Source organism: Thamnophis sirtalis, unplaced genomic scaffold (assembly GCF_051295495.1).
Source record: "Thamnophis sirtalis isolate CommonGarterSnake01/CBP01778 unplaced genomic scaffold, rThaSir2_p1.2 scaffold_2, whole genome shotgun sequence".
Taxonomy (NCBI): Eukaryota; Metazoa; Chordata; class Lepidosauria; order Squamata; family Natricidae; genus Thamnophis; species Thamnophis sirtalis.
In genome coordinates this window covers 159371962-159390894 of record NW_028261382.1, presented here as the reverse complement: position 1 = coordinate 159390894, position 18933 = coordinate 159371962, and the positions used below count along the sequence as shown (strand labels likewise).

General features: G+C 36.7%; 1 protein-coding gene across 1 annotated transcript in view; it reads left to right on the top strand.

Annotated features, from left to right (window-relative positions):
• Positions 1-14986, top strand: part of RTTN (rotatin) — a 100874-nt gene extending 85888 nt beyond the window's left edge. Inside the window, exons 44-50 of the mRNA XM_087707317.1 lie at positions 195-272; positions 937-1063; positions 3834-4036; positions 7430-7697; positions 9421-9524; positions 12410-12479; positions 14583-14986. Coding sequence (XP_087563443.1) covers positions 195-272; positions 937-1063; positions 3834-4036; positions 7430-7697; positions 9421-9524; positions 12410-12479; positions 14583-14665 — 933 coding nt within the window. The 3' untranslated portion in view covers positions 14666-14986. The remainder of the gene's footprint in view (positions 1-194; positions 273-936; positions 1064-3833; positions 4037-7429; positions 7698-9420; positions 9525-12409; positions 12480-14582) is intronic.
• Positions 14987-18933: the final 3947 nt, after the last annotated feature.

The window sequence follows — 18933 nt, the reverse complement described above, 5'->3', positions numbered from 1 at the left end:
CCCCCTCGAATGGTATGGTTGTTGAGTGTTTTAAATTGTGGTATTGTTCTGTTCGTGTTCTTTTTTTCCTATTTGTACACCCACCCACCCCTACTTGGTTGTGAGCCGCCCTGAGTCCCTCCGGGGAATAGGGCGGCATAGAAATATAATAAACTCAACTCAACTCAACTCAAACCAATTTTTTGTTCTTCCAGGAAGACAACCTCAGCAGAGAATTAAAACTTGCCATGCAGCTCCTAAGAAATTGTTTATTTCGAAATGAATCCTGCAAAGTAAGAGACAAGGGAACTGTCTAACCTCCACAGCTAAAATGTGCGGAAGGCCTGTCTTGCTGGAGATGTAATCGTTTGCAATATGGGGAGCAATCTACTGATGACCTTCCTATGACCGTCATTTTTCAATTTCTGCTAATCCAACTGTTATAGAGATGCCTAGCAGTGGTGATGGAAAGGAATTACTTAGAAACACAAAGAAAAAAATTGACATTCTTATTTTATTTCTCTTCCAAATTGTTATTTATTTTCCGGATTGTGTCATAATTACTGTTTAGGGATAAGCAAAGGGTTAAGTACGTGAGTGATAGTTTGGTCCCTTGTTATATTTTAATATAACTGAACTTGTATTCTGTTTGGGATTGGTATGTTTATTGTGGGACATTAGTTAAACAATTTTCACGTCACAAGAGGAAATAATATTTTCTCCCAAGTACTGTTTACACCTCTCTTTCTACCTTTCCAAATTGGACCCTTCCAGATTCATAGATTCCAACTTCCAAAATGGTCAGTTCATCGAAGTTGACATACATGTATATTTGGAGGACGTGGAGGTTGGAAAAGATCCATCTGTGGTCAATGAGCCCTTAGATTTTGTGTTGGCTTCACAGTCACATTTACAAAAGCTCTTTCAGTATTGCAACATCTTCTTGTTATTTGACAGGCAGCAGCCCTTGGAACTCACCTCATTTCTATTTTGCATTCTTTGTGGTCTTGGCTTCTAATGGACGATTCCTTGATGCAAGCAGCCTTGCATTTGCTTTGTGTCTATTCTGCAAACTATCCTTCGGGTGAGTGATGTTTCAAGCATTACTGCATATGGTAGGTGACCATTAGAGCTGGAAGGGAGGGTGGGAGGGAGGAAGGAAGGACCTAACTACCGTTGAGTTAGTCTTTATTCCAAACTCACTTTTCCAGGTCCTTGTGTCACGATAGTTGTATCCCCCTCTCCCGATTTATTTTAGGTAGTCATGTTTAGCAACTGACTCATTCTGCAACCATTCACACTTACAACAAATTATGACAAATTTACGGTTAGGGGCAAATCTTCCAAGCAAAGGAAAGCTGAAGGAAGATTGTAAGCACAGTTGCAGTTTCACTTTGCTTCACAACCAAGTTGCCAGTTCCAATTGTGGTCACTAAATGAGGACTATCTATATTTCAGCAGAAATGGAAACATTTGTGCCTTCCTACCTCTGTAAACAGTTGATTGTACTTATGCATGTGTGAGAGAAAAAGAGTTACTATTCACTTTTTCTAGCATGTTTTTATTCTTTCCCTCTTAGCAAATATAGTCCTTTTCTATGAAGGCTGGCATAAAATACCATAAGCAATTATTTACCGATAACATATTAAAATTTCTTAATATTTAGATGGCTGCCCTTGTTGAAAGATGCAGGTTCTTGGTGACAGCATCTGAGTGCACTAAACATTTCATTTGAAAGAAGCTGATTTTTCATAGTTAATCAGTGGGCAACCTTAGGTAAAAACGTTTCAGGGCTTATTTTTTTAATAAATCGGTAGTTAAGGTGGGTGGATAGTTCATGAATCTTCTGTATCTACAGAATGTGAATAATCTTAGTTCAATCATTCTCTGTAATTTGCAATAGAAATTACATGTTAGCAGTGTTCCGTGGAGAAACTTTTGCAAGTTCTTTTGTGGGAGTATATCGACATCAAAAATGTAACGGAGGAGAGTGCAAAATTTAATTCAAAGCATGACGAGTTATAATAGAAAGCAAATGAGTTTGTATTTAAAAATAGCTTTGGAAGTCTTCAGGAATGCCTTAATTCCTCTTCATCGAAAAACTGAAAAAGTTAATGTGTGCATCCTTACAGTCCTCAATTTCATCAAAGTTGAATTCAGTTTAAATTATATTCCATTTTAAATTATACATCTGTATGATAATCTAAATACTTCTGCATATCCAAGGTTGTACGTGTACATGGCATGTTTTCAGTTTTCAAACTGACTATATTCAAAAGCAGCTTATACTGTGATGTAATATATTCCAGAGAAAAAGCTCCATCAGTTCCATTACACACGTCAAATCCTTGGAAAGGCTTCCAGTAGATTTTTGGGTTACCGCCATGGCTGAGATCTGTGTCTGCAAACCAAATTTTGTTTATCCCTCAAACTAAATTAAGTTCCTTGTGGCTCCCAGCAAATGCTTGTTCCTGTGTAAAAATACATCAGTGAGAAGTCATTAATAGTAGGGAAGCTTTCACATTTCACTATCTCTTGACACAGAATTTGAACTTGGAATTATTTCACTTGAAAGATCAAGCAAGCATTACAGCCCCAAAATTCTTCTCTAACTTGGATTTTATAATCTGATCATAAAAAAAAGTCAACTCCCATATATGCATCCAAATATCCACCACTTAACTTTTTTGGTAACATCCAGAAATGTTTTAAAGTATGAAAATGCTGGTTTAAAAGAAGTAGGAACTCATGCCAGATAATTTTGAGTTCTTGTCATTCCTAAACTGATGTTAGAGATTATTACATGTCTTATTGCATGACTTAATATATGCCATATTCTTCAAAATATTACACATTACTTTAAAAATGCACCATAATAGGCTTCTAATGTCTGGGTTTCCATCATTAAATGATGCAAATTTATTCATATTATGTTTTGTCATTGTTTTATGAAGATGAATGATCAAGCTGTTGGTGGATGTGTCTTCATAGATAATGTTATGCCAATGAATTCTATCACTTTATGTTTTAAAGAAGAAAGCTCTCCTTTCTTCACTTCTTTTAATCATCATGAATCACTCTCTCTAATAGTACATTTAGATGATAAATGCCAACATGCCTCTAGTTAGAATACGGCTAGAAGAGCTGGAGTTGAAAGCCAGTGAAAAAACAAAAGAAATATCCTGCTTGGAAAAAAACCAGATGATGGAATCTAAAATGGGGGAACCAGTGATTTATAACTGTAGCTTTTTCTCAGTTGATTACTTTTAAAACAAACAAAAAATAGTGTAGGTTGAAGGAAATTAGTACACATGAAAGGGAAACTGCATAAACTATTTATTCCCATAAGCCTGGGCATGGGAGAAGGATGGATTTCATATGAGAAAAAGCTTGAAACAAGATTCCTTTGTCTAATCAACATTGTATTCTTGTAGCAGTTGATAAAACGAAGTGTGTTCTGTGATATTTAATGGTTTATATTCGTTTTCTTGAGTTCTTGATGATCTCTTAAGCTTGGTTGTTTGCTTGTAGACGTTTTATTACACACTAGATTTTTTTAAAAAAAAGAATCAATGTGAGTTTGCACTGATGATATTACCTAGTTGAACAATGAAACATCTGCAAGTTCAAAGAGCATCAAGAACTCCATAGTATAATCCTGAGCAAAAAAATACTTTTTTATCTGAGTTTAATTGAAGAGGTTTTTTTAATGTAATTTTAACATGAAACGAAGGTTTTCAAAAACTCTAATTTTAACATGGTATGAGATTGTTTACCGGCAAACAGGCAACTTAATAAAAAGTTCTTTCCCCTCCCTCTCATATTTACCTATAACAATATTTTGATCTTTAAAGGCTGTGCTTCCCTATGTGTGGCAAGTAGCAGCATGTGCTCTTTCCAGACAACCCAAAGAACGGCAGCTGGGAACTCATTTATGCATAACATCATGAAGTTAGCAACTCAAACTCTGTCTGAGAACAGCATCATTCAGCAGATGACCTTTAATCTTCTGGCAAACCTGGTTGTATCTCAAGATTGCAAAGGGGTTCTTCAGAAGGTAGGCATTCAGCGTTCTGAATGTAGTGATAAAATTCAGGAAGTGGTTTTTGTTTTGTTCAGTGCTCAGGGAAGATGTTAAGGTAATCTGGGTCAAGCAGAAAAAAATGTGAATGGAAGATTGAGGTTTATAATTAAGAATTATAATACAAGCAAATGCAAAGTGTGGGGAACACAATTTGTGTGTGTATGTGTGTGTGTACATGCATTCATATGTAAGTATATGTAGATACTGCATCTATGGAATCTTAATGAATCATCTTTCTTACCTTTGAATACTCAATATTCGCAATTATAGAGATTATTACTGCAGCGTTGGCTCAGTTGTAGTCCCTGATTAAAGATATAAATACAAGTGTGTATAATTATAATTTATATTTATAATTTATATAATTATAAATATATATAGTTTTTCCATTACTGATTTCTGTGGAAGAACCTTGCAGATATTATCACATCCAAATACATGTTTTAATCGGCCAGATTACTGGCCCATAAAAGAGTAATAGAAAAACTGTTTTGTCTGTTCTGTTTTTTAGTTAATATTTCTGCTTCTTAGCTCAGCAAAACGTCCATTCCTGCATGTTTAATGTAAGCATCTTGGCATCGTTTGTACATGACTTATGTTTTAGGGATAAATTATATGCATTGTCAGTATAATTTGTCATATGTCAGAAGTGCCTTTTGTGGGGAAATATCTCCTCTGTTCTTTGCTTCTTTTCTTCATGACATGGTGGTTATCCTGAGATGAAATTGTGAAATAAAACTCTGCCCAGAAATGATTGGTTGTATTGAGGCAGAAATTCTTCCTTGAATGGCAAAGTCACTTCCTGCATGTCAGAAACTCTCCCTTTATTTTTAAAACTCCCAAATGCATGGCAAAAACTCTGCCCTTTTTGTAAAAAACAAAAACAAAAACCCAAGCCAGAGATTTCTGTATGGGTATGAATAATACTGTAATGTAGATAGCTAAATGTGACGTCAAAAAGGAAAGAGCATGGGGGAACAAAGGGAAGTAACCAACAAGATAGTGGTGGTGGATGTTTTGTTGTTATTATAGCTGCTCATTGTGATGGAAATGGGCTGCTCACAGAAACAGAGGACACCATCTAGCTCCAGAGCCATGTGTCTTGTTGCTGGGGCTCTGAAGAAAGAGGAACCCCTCTCCTCAGATTGGGCACACCAACTGGAGAAGGCAGATCCTCACCCTCTGTTTCTTCACACCACCGTTTTCCATAGGCATAGAAACACTGTATAAAAAGTTAAAGCTGCTCAGATGAAAAGAAATGAGGACAATTGCAGTAGCTTTTCAATGTGTGGGATTGATTGAGATGTTAACATTTATATTTTGCAATGTAAAATATTGCAAAATGCTGTGTGTGTGAGAGAGAGAGAGAGACTGAAACTTTAAATTTCAAGTTAAGAGATGCATGAGCAACGTAAGTATAAAGCAGTAAATCATTAGATGACAAGTTTTTTTTTAAAAAAAATCATGTAAGTGCTTTAAATTGAAAAGATGCAATGCTGGGAGAATAAAAAGGTCTTTTGCTAGTCTTAAAAGGAGCAATGTAGGAGTTTTAAAAGGTGACAACCATTGCTAGAAAGAATGAATTAGATTTAGACTTCCATAATAATGCAGGTTGTTAATATTTTAATCACTAATTCAGAAATGACTGAATTATTTTCTACCAGATTTTCCTTCCTTCCTTCCTTCCTTCCTTCCTTCCTTCCTTCCTTCCTTCCTTCCTTCCTTCCTTCCTTCCTTCCATATCCTACCCTATTCTAGCCTAGCCTACCCTACCCTACCCAAAAAGCTTTGGTTCAGTTTCCAGTCCTGCAGTTAGAAAGTGAACTTTTCACAACTTTCATAACTGCTTTACATTTGGTCTATAACCTTAGGTAATAAAATTATCTAGAAAGCTATTTCATTTCATTTGTAACCATCTAGCATTTAGAATAGCTGATAGATGGGAAAAAATATGGGTTGCTTTTTGATTTTCTAGCAGAAAATTGAGTTGTTGAGCAAATGGCTTGTGTGCAAGAAATCCCTCAGTTCAGCTCTTTGGCAGCTCCAAGTAGAGCCAAGACATATCGAAAGCCCAGAGATTTGCTTGTAGTTTGATGGAGCAGTCGCCTATCTGTATACATAGCTTTTCCTGACAGCAGCTTAATATACATGCTTATATCTGAAGGAAGTTTCCTTTTGGAGGCTTTTAAATTAATTAATGAATGTTTAATTTTGCATGTCTGACAGGCTCAGGACACATATATTCCTGAAGATAGCTGGCCTTATATATCTACCGGAAGCATCTGGCAATGTAGAGCTTCTACATTTTGTGTATTATTGAGGTTTTTTTTCCTGTAGTTGGAATAGGCAACTTTATGCACAGTTGCAGAAGCTATAATAAGGTCCGTTTGCAGCACATGAGTGTATGTTATGGCTTCTGTATTGCCCAGTGCTCTTTTGCCGGTGGTCCGCTTCTCTTAGCCAAAGCAGTCTTTCAGAAGTGTACTTCCTTTTCCTAAGAGCTTCCTGTGCAAGCTCTTCAAAGGTCTTGTAGCACACCAGAGTTGGCACACTGTCTCTCCTTACTGACAGTATTTCTTCAACTGAAATGTTTCTCTGACAAATTGTTACATTGTGCATGAGGAAAAAAATACAGCATCTTGCAGAAAAAAAAAATCTCGAATTGTTTTTACAATTTTCATATGGGTATCAGTTACTACTAAAATAAAAATGATGGCATACAACTTTTTGTATACAACTCTATAAATAAGCCAACTAATTATATTTCCAGATTACTATACAGTGATAGAAGACAGAGGATTTCTTTTCAGTTTATAAATGACTAAGGTCTTTTGTGTAGGCCTGGATTTTCAGTTGAAGTTCTGACTAGGGTAACACAAAAATGAGTTATTAATTCTCCTCAGATGTTGCTGAACTACAGTTCCCAATATCCATTGCCAGCAACTAGTCAGATTATTGGAAGATCTAGTTTAGCAACTGGATGTTCCTCATCTCAACAGTGGAAAGAAAACGTTCTACAGTTAGAAGGATAATTAAGAACAAAGGGAGCTAATTTATTCAAATGTAACAAGAAAATTTATGCCTTATTCAATATTGAGGGGTGCTTGGTGCTCTCTAAGCTTGATTGCTTTCTTGCAGACATTTCATTACCCAACCTGATGATGATATCTAGTTTGGATAATGAAACGTCTGCAGGAAAACAATCAAGCTCAGAGAGCATCAAGGACCCCGAATTTCAACCCTGAGCTACAAATATTCTCCTTTATTGGTTATTCAATATTTTCAGAGGTGGGAAGTAACATGTTTTGTTAATGGGTTGTGAAAAATAATTTCTTAATAACCACATCTTTTTCTCTCCTACTTTAGAACAATTTTCTGCAGAATTTTTTATCACTATCATTGCCAAAAGGAGGAAATAAAAGCCTCAGCATGCTGGCTGTTGCTTGGATAAAACTCTTACTGAATTTATCATTTGGAGAAGATGGGCAGCAAATGATTGTTAAATTGAATGGTGGCTTGGATCAACTTATAGAGATGGCCAAATATAAACACAAAACCAATCCAGACATGATCCTTCTGATTCTGCACAATATCTGCTTTAGTCCAGCCAACAAACCCAAGATATTAGCAAATGGTAAATACCTATTGTCCGGCTTTTAAGTCATTCTTCCCAATTAAGTGCCTTTTAGACATACAGGATCGCATTATAACTAGTCAGAGTATTTAGTTGAGAATAGTTAGAGTTGGAGCTTATAAAATAACCCTAGTAAAAAATTTCAGGCTCAGAACTACTATGTAAAGTATAGTAATATGTAAAGGTTTTACATATTATTGTGGGCATTGTTCCTTCAATGCCCATATAAGATTCAATTTTAAAAGCAGATAATCCTAGATTTTCTTTGCTTGACTATTTTGGTAGACTATCACACAAGATTTTCTGCAAGGAGTCCTCTTAATCACTCAGCATATGTTGAAGGTGAGAAGGAGGGAGGAAAGACCTATAAATAAAGACAGTGGATGGAAAAATGTACGGTGCTGGCCAAGAAAGGAAAATTTGTATTACCCAGTTACAAAATCTTTTAAAGATAGCTATACGGAAGGTCAATAATTGATGCTCTGAACAAAATCATACTAAGAACTCAAGTGCAATAGACAGTAATTTTTGGAGGCACAATCAGAAACCTTGCAGGAAAGCAGAATTATAGGACTTTTTTTAATACTGAGAAGGGCTAATCAGCATCTTAATCATTGCCCTCAATATATAATAATTGTAATAGAAAATGTAGATTATGTGTAATATAGGATATTTATAGGATAATTAGTACAAGAAGATAGCCAGTAACTTAAGTTCTGAAAACTTGGCATAATTCCTTACATTTAGATTTATTTTAAAACAACTTTTAATAGGGATCTAAAGCAGCCTAGATCTAAAGGGGGAAAGGTAATCCATGGAATACCTCTGGGCATCTTTTTAAAGAAACTGACACATCTGAGTGGAAAAGTTGCCAACTGATGCTGCATGTGTGTTCCATGTCACATTTTCTCCTTCACATCTGGAGCTCTGTGTCTTTTTTAAACACCAATGCAATAGAAGAAGTTACTGTTCCAACCATGATGGCAAACCTATGGCATGCATGCCACAAGTGGCACACAGAGCCATTTTTTCTGGCATGCCAGTCATGAGCTCCAGCGTGCATGCACTTGTCGGCCAGTTGATTTTTGGGCTTCTGGAGGGACAGGAGAGGCTGTTTTTGTCCTCCCCAGACTTCAGGAAAGCCTCCAGAGGCTGGGGAAGGCAAAAACCAGGCCCCACCAGCCAACTGGAAGTTCGTTCCCAAACTTACAATTGGCTTGTTGGGACTGTTTTCTGCCCTCCCCAGCCTCCGGAGGCTTTCCTGAAGTCTGGGGAGGGGCAAAAAGTGCCCCCAATGAGCCAACCGGAAGTTTGGAAACAATCCGTTTCCGGGGGGGGGGGGGACAAGGGAGGCCGTTTTTGCCCTCCCCAGGCTTCAGGAAAACCTCCAGAACCTGGGGGGGGGGGGTGTCATGTTTGCACACACGGGAGAGGGTGTCATGTCATGCATGCATGCGCAGGTGGGTAGGGAGGATTAAATTGGTGTGGGCATGCGAGCAAGCGCGATAGCGTGCACACACACAATTTTGCCACGCCATAAGAAAAAGGTTCGCAATCACTGGTTTAGAGGTTTCTTGAAATGAAATTGTTGTGGCTTTTACAAGCCTATGCATTGCCATAATATTTATCACAGGAAGTGGGAAATTACTGACAAGAATGCATTGGGGAAGCTGAAACTGTGATATTGGTTAGATACATGTGTGGTCTTTTGTCTTCCTCCTAGATAAAGCTGTTGCATTGCTATCTGCCTGTCTGGAAAGTGATAGCCTTACAGCTCAGAGAATAGGAGCATCTGCAATTTGGGCTTTGCTTCACAACTATCAGAAGGTTAGTGTTTTAAAGGCATGAGGATTTTGTTTCTGCTGTATTCATACAGAAGTATTGCAATTTTCAATGAGGCACTAATCCCTTAGTCTGCATATGTATAGTAATGCATACACAAATACATCAGTCTCTCTATACACATAAGGACACATCCACCTAGCCTACATTTTCATAATATGGTCAGTAATACAGTTGATTGCCATTGAATATAATCAGTGAAATCGTTGACAAAAATCAAAGAATCTAAGAATTGGAAACATCCAGTTGCGTCTGCAGCAAACTGCATGTTGAAGTGATGACACTTATGTGATTATGATATGATAGAAATCCCCCATTATGTACTTACACCCAACATCTGAAACAAGTGCATAAATTGCAGCGTCCATCATATGCATATGATAACACAATAATCGAGTTGGAAGGGGCCTTGGAGGTCTTCTAGTCCAATTCCCTGCTCAGGCAGAAAGTCCTATACCATTTCAGACAAATGGTTGTCCAACCTCTTTTTAAAAACTTGGAGTGTTGGAGCATTCACAACTTCTGGAGGCAAGTCATTCCATTAATTAATTGTTCTAACTGTCAGGAAATTTTTTCTTAGTTCTAGCTTGCTTCTCTCTTTGACTAGCTTCCATCCATTACTTCTTGTCCTGCCCTCTGGTTCTTTGGAGAATAGCTTAACCTTCTCTTCTTTGTGGCCGCCCTTCACATATTAGAACACTGCTATCATGTCACCCCAGTTCTTCTTTTTATTAATCTAGACATACCCAATTCTAGCAATCATTCTTTATATATTTTAGCCTCCAGTCCCCTAATCATCTTTGCTGCTCTTCTCTGCACTCTTTATAGACTCAACATCTTTTTTACATCATGGCAACCAAAACTGGATGCAGTATTCCAAGTGTGGCCTTACCAAGGCATTGTAAAGTGGCATTAACACTTCACGTGATCTTGATTCTATCCCTCTGTTAATGCGGCTAGGACTGTGTTGGCTTTTTTGGCAGCTGCTGCACACTACTGGGTCATATTTAAGTTATTGTCCACTAGGACTTCAAGAGTACTACTATTAAACCAAGTAGCACCTATACTATATCTGTGCATTTAGTTTTTCTTGCCTAAATATAGAACCTTCCTTTTTTACCATTACATTTCATTTCGTTAGATAGGGCCCAACATTCAAGTCTTTCAAGATCCCTTTTGTATCTTAAGCCTATATTCTGGAGTGTTGGCTATTCTTACCAGCTTGGTCTTGTCTGCAATTTGATGAGTTCCCCATAATACATCAAGAATTTATGATGCCATGTGTCTGCCATTAGCCCTTTTCTCACTAATCTAAGCACAATGTTGCAGCAGATGAAAGCATGCAGCAAAAATGGCGGGTCCTATTTCAGTCAAAAACATACTATTTAAAATTATTTTGGTTCTTCAGTATAAGTACACTATTTTTTAGAAAGGAAATTTTTTGAGACAGTCTCCTTGTATTTGCTGGGTTCAAATGTTTATTATTAAAAAAGGTCACAGATTTTTTTTTACTTTATGTAATGCAGTGGTTCCCAAACTTGGCAACTTTAAGACTTGTGGACTTCAACTCTCAGAATTCTCCAGCCAGCTCTGCTCTGCTGGCTGGAGAATTCTGGGAATTGAAGTCCACAAGTCTTAAAGTTGCCAAGTTTGGGAACCACTGATGTAATGCATGAAAGAACATCATCTTTAAGTCTGGCAAATAAGCTGTTCTTTTCTTCCATGAATTTCAGGTTATGTTTTTTTTTCTCCTCTAGTTTGATCTGTTTTCCACTCATTCTCTCATTTCTAACTCTGCCGTCTCTTCTTCAGCAATTTCTTACAAAAAAGAAGAATGTTTGTCAATATTTTGTTACACTCTAGAGCTAAAACAACCAAAAAACCCCAAACCCAGTTCAGTCTTCTCTAGCTTTCAAGATGGAAAAAGCACAGGTCACTTGTCCCTGAAAAGCACTGACTGCATAACAATAAGATTATGGCTGTGGTTCAAAATGATTAAAGCTCCATTTAATAGATGAAAGATATATATCCTATTCTTCAGCTTTGATATTATATTTCTCTCACTCTCTCCAACCCTTACTCATTACTGAATGTCAAAATCCAGGTTTGGCATTGTCTGGTTTACATTAGAGCAGTGTTTCTCAACCTTGGCAGCTTAAAGATGTGTGAACTTCAACTCCCAGAATTCCCTAGTCAGTAGTGCTGGCTGGTGTATTCTGGGAGTTGAAGTTCACATGTCTTCAGGTTACCAAGGTTAAAAAAACCACTGCAGTAGACTATGATAGAAATCTCCTTTAATATTCATTTTTCTTGTTGCTACAATCTTGTTCTGAATATAGTTTATGAAGCTCTTACCATTATGAATGCAAGTGATTGTTAGGATATGTCTGATTAAACCATATATTTTTCTTTTCCTTTGCACTAAGTTTCTGAATTATACATTCATTCAGCAAATTAACATGGGTATATCACATCATAAGACTATCTTTAAAACACAATGTTTGTTACAATGTAAAAAAGCACCCTATGCTTGTTCTGGAGTACTGACTGGCTGTAAAGCAGGTTCATATTCAATAGGGAGCATTCTGTTGTGCTGAGCATTGCAAACAGCTATTTTTGAAAAAAAAAAAGCTTCTCCTTTTTATTGTGTTATTTCATTGAACCTGTTCTACCCTGCACTCACCACCACCCACATCAAACAATTCACAGAAGTACCTCCATGTTTTGCATTCTTAAGTTTTTGAATGTCATAGCCTTATGGCCCGCTGCCAAGGAAGGAGTAAGACGAAGAAATGATTTGAAGAGCATCAGCACAGGGGAATTAACAAACATTGAATTATTCTTTTGTTGTCTGTGTGTGTGTTCTACAGGCAAAAGTGACTTTGAAGAATCCATCAATAAAAAGAAGGGTGGATGAAGCTTTGATGTCAGGAAAGAAATGTATGTTATTAACAAGTTCGGTTTCCATCTCAAACAAACAGCATTTGATATGTGAATATGTGTTCAATGTTCAACTTTACCCAAGAATACAATATTGAGATTGGATGAGTGGTGTGTTTGTGTGTGTGTGTGTGTAGACGGGATATTCTCAAAGAAAAGTTAACTTTCTAAAAATTTTATGAGTTCTGGATACTACTTTTTAAAGTCCATTTGCTTGCATGGAGGAATAGATGGACAGGTGGATGGAGAGAAATATGCATGATTTGGAAATTACTTTTTTAGGGAAATGGCACTGGTATACTCTACAGGCAAGATGTTAGTGGGTTAGGGAAAATAAGCAAGGCAGTTGAATCATTGGGTCCAAAATTTTAGCTATAAATTTCACCGTTCTTTGAAGTTAATAATAAAACAAAAATTGTAGGTAGAATGCATTTGTTAGTGATAGGCATCAGGATTATCCAGCTGCACTTATTATTCAAGTACAACAACAACAAAATGGTTGCTTCCTGGCTCTTGCCAGCGGGTGAGGTTCCTATCTGGCAGACAGTAAACATAAAGGAAATTGCCAGGCTAATATCAGCACAGCTGGAAAGTAATTTTGGATAATTCACTAGATAAAAAGCCAATTAAGCTTTCCCCTATGTTTTTCCAGGAAAAACGTTACATTATACTAGATGAGCTGAATATTACAGATGTTTTCATAGTTTAATGAGATTTTTCTTTACAATATATTGATTAAACTTTTAGAGAAATGCAGTCTATAATTGAAAAACAAAAAATAGGTGTATCATGAGCACATTGTATTTTAGAGAGAGAGAAATCTGTAATGTTTCCCATGGATATTCCTGAGCATTATGATTTGGTTGGTGTATATGCTTTAGAAGTATTCCATCTTCTGAGACATTCTTGATTTATTTTCACATCTATTTCTTGATTCAACCATAAAACATTCAGTAAAAGAAAAAAAATAGGATATCAAAATAATCATTTCAAAAGCCAGCTTGTATAGCCTTCTCTAGAGAACCAATTGTGGATTATCTTGATTTACATCCAAGCTAGTTACAAAGTGAAAGAGCTATATAGTGAAGCAAAAAATAAATAAATAACAGGTATAATTAGCACAAGCAGCACTCTCATTAAATCATAATGAGTTGTACAAAAGTTTGTGCACACAAAGTCAATTTAATGCCTGTGCAAGGAAGAAAATAGAATTTCCATGCACAGTGAGATTTAATTCTAGGAAAAGAGCAATTGCCATTTAAAAATTAACATTTTAAAAAAATGTAAGAATTAAGCATGTGTTAAATCTCTTTTATAAAAATACTTTTTAAAAATGTTGATTTGTGCCCTATTTCATATACTAAATGTATAATACTGTACAAATCAATAGTGAGTTAAGAGTTTGCAAACTATAAACAAATCATGGAATGTTTGGTTGTTGGGATAGCCAAAAGTACTTCTGTTCTAGAAAAGATAGATTTCAAACATGGACCATTCTATGTGCAATATAATCTGTATGTTTAGAAACAACAGGAATCAGAGATGTCCAATCTTGGCAACTTTAAAATTTGTGGGCTTCAAGTCCCAGAATTCCCCAGCCAGCTCTGGAAGTTGAAGTCCACAGGTCTTAAAAGTTTCCAGGCTTGGACACCCCTGCTCTAAACGATAGAAGGGAATATTGAACGAGGCATTGTTTGGTTGAAAGACCAATGCAGTCCTCACCCATTCAAATAGATTTGTAAGGCTCTATTTATTATATAATATATTGTAACATTGTCTAAATGTTTTGAATAATAAAGAAAGGTCTGTAGAATAGTGTGGCCCCTCAGTTTAAACTTTAGCATAACCAGATAGGACCGGGAACACCAATGTTAGAAACTCGGGGGAGGCATTGCTAGTTAATGTAGGCGTTCCTGGATCAAGTTCAAACTCAGCTGCCAGATTTTGATGGAAATGTATTTTAATTTAATATGACTAAATAATGGACTATCAGAATTGCAACTATTCACAACAAAATGACAATGTAACAGGTTTGGGTTTTATGTCTCTTTTCAATTCAGACATTAAGCTGTTATTTTAAAAGTTAATGCATTTCCCTTTTAGGTCTTCAACAGCCACAAGAAAGTCAAGAAGAAACGTATCACATAAAGTGCCTGGAAACACTTGTACAGCTTCTCAGCAGTTGATAGACACCATGTTAACAGAGGGCATATCAATTGGACTAGATTTTCCAAAAGGCACGAGAACTAAAATGGCATATTAAATATTAAATCCCTCTTATTGGATTATCTATCAAGAAAAGGAACATTTGCACAGTTTTTGACTTAACAGTAGATGATGTCAATCTGAAGAATGTATAGTAAATGCCACCATGGAAATGCTATCTAGCATTATGGTGTTACAGACTGATATAAGGAAGTAATGAAGCAGCTAATTGTAAATTGTAATTATGTGAATATATATTTTTGCAATGTTTGAGCTTGTATTAATAAATATGTTTTAATAATGAGATTGTAGAAAGAAGTGTTGTTTCTTTAGGGCAATGGCCCAGTTTTGAGATAAAAAGAATGGGTGCTGCATTCCAGCCAGCTTCTCAGATGCTGGAGGACCATGGAGACATGAGCAATTGTCAAATGTTTCTAGAGGAATTTTGAGGATGAACAAATCATGACAGGAAAAAAAAGTCTGAGATGTAAATTATATTAATGCATGTTTAGCCTGTTACATAGTTTGCTCTTTAAAAAAAAGCAGAGCAGGATTGTTTGACCATACTTAAGATGCCAAGTCAAGTAATCCCATCCTTCATTTTTCTATTGATTCATTTTCTGGGAAGATGAGAAGAGACCAAGGAAACGTCATGAGTTCTCTTATAGCAGTTAGAGTTATATACCGCTTCATAGGGCTTTCGGCCCTCTCTAAGCGGTTTACAGAGTCAGCATATCGCCCCCACAATCTGGGTCCTCATTTTACCCACCTCGGAAGGATGTTACCCTGAGCCGGTGAGATTTGAACCGCTGAACTGCAGATGGCAGTCAGCTGAAGTGGCCTGCAGTACTGCACTCTACCCACTGCGCCACCTCGGCTCTTCATCCAATCACATTCTGTCTTCCAAGGTCACATTATTGAATGCCTTGCTTTACATAAATAATATTTTTAAATTATTATTTTTAACCCTGTTTCCTAGCACAATAAGCATCGCTTATTAGTTTTTTAACTTCTCTAAGGTAGAATTTAGGTCACTTTCAAAGACTTCATTTGATTTACCTCCCCCCCCCAAAAAAAATAAGTAGAAACTGGAAAAAAGAAAAGAAAAGAAACTGAAAAGAAAGATTAAATGAAAGATCATTGTCTAAACCAAATGCTTAATTTCTTGCTTGTTCCCTTGATTGATTGATTGTGTTTTGACTGCCACATCTAATAATTTCTATTTGATCATATTCCCACAATCAAACACTGAAGTGAAAGTTTAAAACAAATAGATATAGCTATTGTAAGAAATAGTTTTATAAAAAAAAATATATCAGCATCATATGCAAGACCATAAATGTTGGTGGTGTTTACTTGGTACTGTATAGAAATTGATGCCCGAGATGTACATTTTTGCTACAATAGAGCACCAGAAAATTTACCTCAAACTATTTTTTAACAAGAGATTATTCTCTTTATTTCTTAATACAGTCAAACCATTTTACAGGAAGCTTAGACCATGTTTAGCATCTCTTAATAATTCACCAGTTAATGCTAATCAATCGCAGTCGATTATGTGAATGGATTCCTTTGGAAGATAATGTGCCCTTGATAACAGTTGTACATATAGGATGAACCATCTTTTAAATTTCAGGTTATCTTCATTGGAGATTTTAATGGAATGAAAATCATTTTAAAAATATAAATGAGAGAAAAAGACCTAATAGTAACATGGCATTTTTTATAATAATTGCTGTTGGAAAAAAAATGCAAGTGTCGTGACTACTGTGTTTGAGAGATCTATAATTCTGTGGGTTGTGGAGGAAATTTCTTGCATAGTGGAAATAGCAAGTAACATCTGTGGGTTGTGTGCTGAAAACCATAGATTTAAAGATAATTCGTCAGTTACAACTGTGACAAAGCAAAGGGCAATATAGCAGCTGCAAAACATTGCCCAGAGGCACCAGACAGCATGTCATACGTTAGCCAAATTACTATATTTTTCCCATATAGGAATTAAACATATATATCAGCATTTAGGTCAGAAATGAGTTAGTGACAGGAGTGGCAATCCGCCCCCCTCCCCCCCACACACATGGGAGGTGGAGTCAAAAAATGATACTGGACAAAACATCTCACTTGGAGCCCCAGTTCTTTTTAGCATGCATAACATGGATATAAAAAGTGCAAGCTTTGGCCATGCTCCACTCTCACCTTCTAATACAGGTAGTCCTTGACTTGCGACCACAATTGAGCCCCAAATTTCTGTTGTTAAATGAGACATTTATTAAGTCAGGTTTGCCCCATTTTACAACCTTTCTTGCCACAGTTGTTAAATGAATCACTGCAGTTGATACATTAGTTACCCAATTGTTAAATGAATCTGGATTCTGGACTTTGTTTGTCCGAAGGTCAAAAAGTTTATCAAAAGACCCTGGAACACAGCAATGATCCTAAATATGAGTCAATTGCCAAGCATCTGAATTTTGATCACTTGATCATGGTTCCACCACAAAACTGCGAAGCCCTTATCCGAGCCGACATAAGTGCGGAGGGCAAATCCGCGCCATCCGAAGCGCTAAGGAAAAACGCAACCCTACCGCGATGACATAACCGCGGAGGGCAAATCCGCGCCTTCCGAAGCACTCAGCACCCTAAACCTAACCCTAAACCTAACCCTAAATCTAACCCTAAACCTAAACCTAACCCTAAAGCAAACCCCTAAACCTAATCCTAACCCTTACCTTAATTTAAATCGGCTTTCTGCCGCCACGCTGTTTTAAAGCGCCCTTCTGCTGCCGCGCTGTTGTCGCGGCGGTGATGACATCGCGGTGATAATGTCACGGCTTTAGCGACACGGTTTTATCACCGCTATTTTGACTAGCGCGGTTTTGTCGTGCCACGCTTGATCATGAGGATGCTGCATAGGTTGGAACTGAAGAATGGTCATAAATCACTTTTTTCAGTGCTGTTGTAACCTTGGATGGTCACTAAATGAACTGTTGTAAACTGAGGACTACCTGAATCATCTTGGATTCACTTGTTTGATGAAGGGCTAAGCACTCAAATTTAAAATAAACTTTTCAGATCAACTTAAACCCCAATTCATTAAAATTCCAGAACCCCCGTGTTAATGTTCAAATTAGAACCTTGGAAATTTGATGCTTAACTATTTGGTTTATGTTAACAGATTAACAGAAGTCTGACTCATAATCAGCCTAGATTAAATCAACAACAGTATCTGCAATTTCTACATTTCTCTTTCAATATTAAATGATTAAATATGGATTTTATCAGAAACGTTTTTCAGGAATGTTTACAAGCCACACTTAAAAACAAAAAAAACAAAACTCACGATGGTTGTGGCAATGTGATAAAACCCATCTTTCTCCCTACGGTCAGAGCTTCAACCACATTTCAATTTATTGAACTGCAAAAGCAGTTGCAACTGCCATTTCAATTTATTTTCCTGTTACAGATACCACCAAAACTGTTTTTACTCTCTGCAGTGCACTGAATTCTTGTTTATTGGAACTGTTGGTCTAACTACAAAGATGTTTTAAAGAATCTCTTTAGAGAACTCACCACAATGGTGCAATCAAGCCAGGCCGAGCTTTGATTAGAGTGTCATCATCACCATTTTGATTTTTTTTTTCAGCCATACCCTGCTAATGCCTCTGTATTTTCCCCCCCAATGTTGTGTCAAGATTATATTGCTTTCATTACTCTTGTTTGTATGCTAATGGATGCTTTTGCATATTCTGGAAAAGATAATTCCTGAATTGAAGTATCTTTCATTCTGTGAAGAAGAGTCAAGCTCATATAGCAATGCTCTTGCAAAGAAAGCTTTCCTTGATGCTCCTGGTAAATATGGATAATTATGAAACTCCCCTCATCCATTGATGCCAAATTTAACAAAAATGTCATTTAGATGGAAAAACAATGCACCAAAAAGGATGAGGCACTTATTGTAAAGACTGTTCGTTTGACAAAGCAAGGTAAATTAATGTCCTCAGGAAAAAAAATGCAACAAAACTTATATATTGAGCTGTGTCTTTTGTAGGAACGGGTTGACTATTCTTCACTTAAGACAAAGCTGTGGTTTTCATCAAATAGCAATTTTATTGCCTGCTGTTCTGAAAAATCTGTCAAATATGAGGTCAATCCCATAAACTTTTCCTTCTCAGAATTTCTGCAGCTTCCAGTCAGGGTTCTTTGCCAGTTTCAGTCAAGATTTTACAGAGAGAAATTAAAATCCAGAATAGCT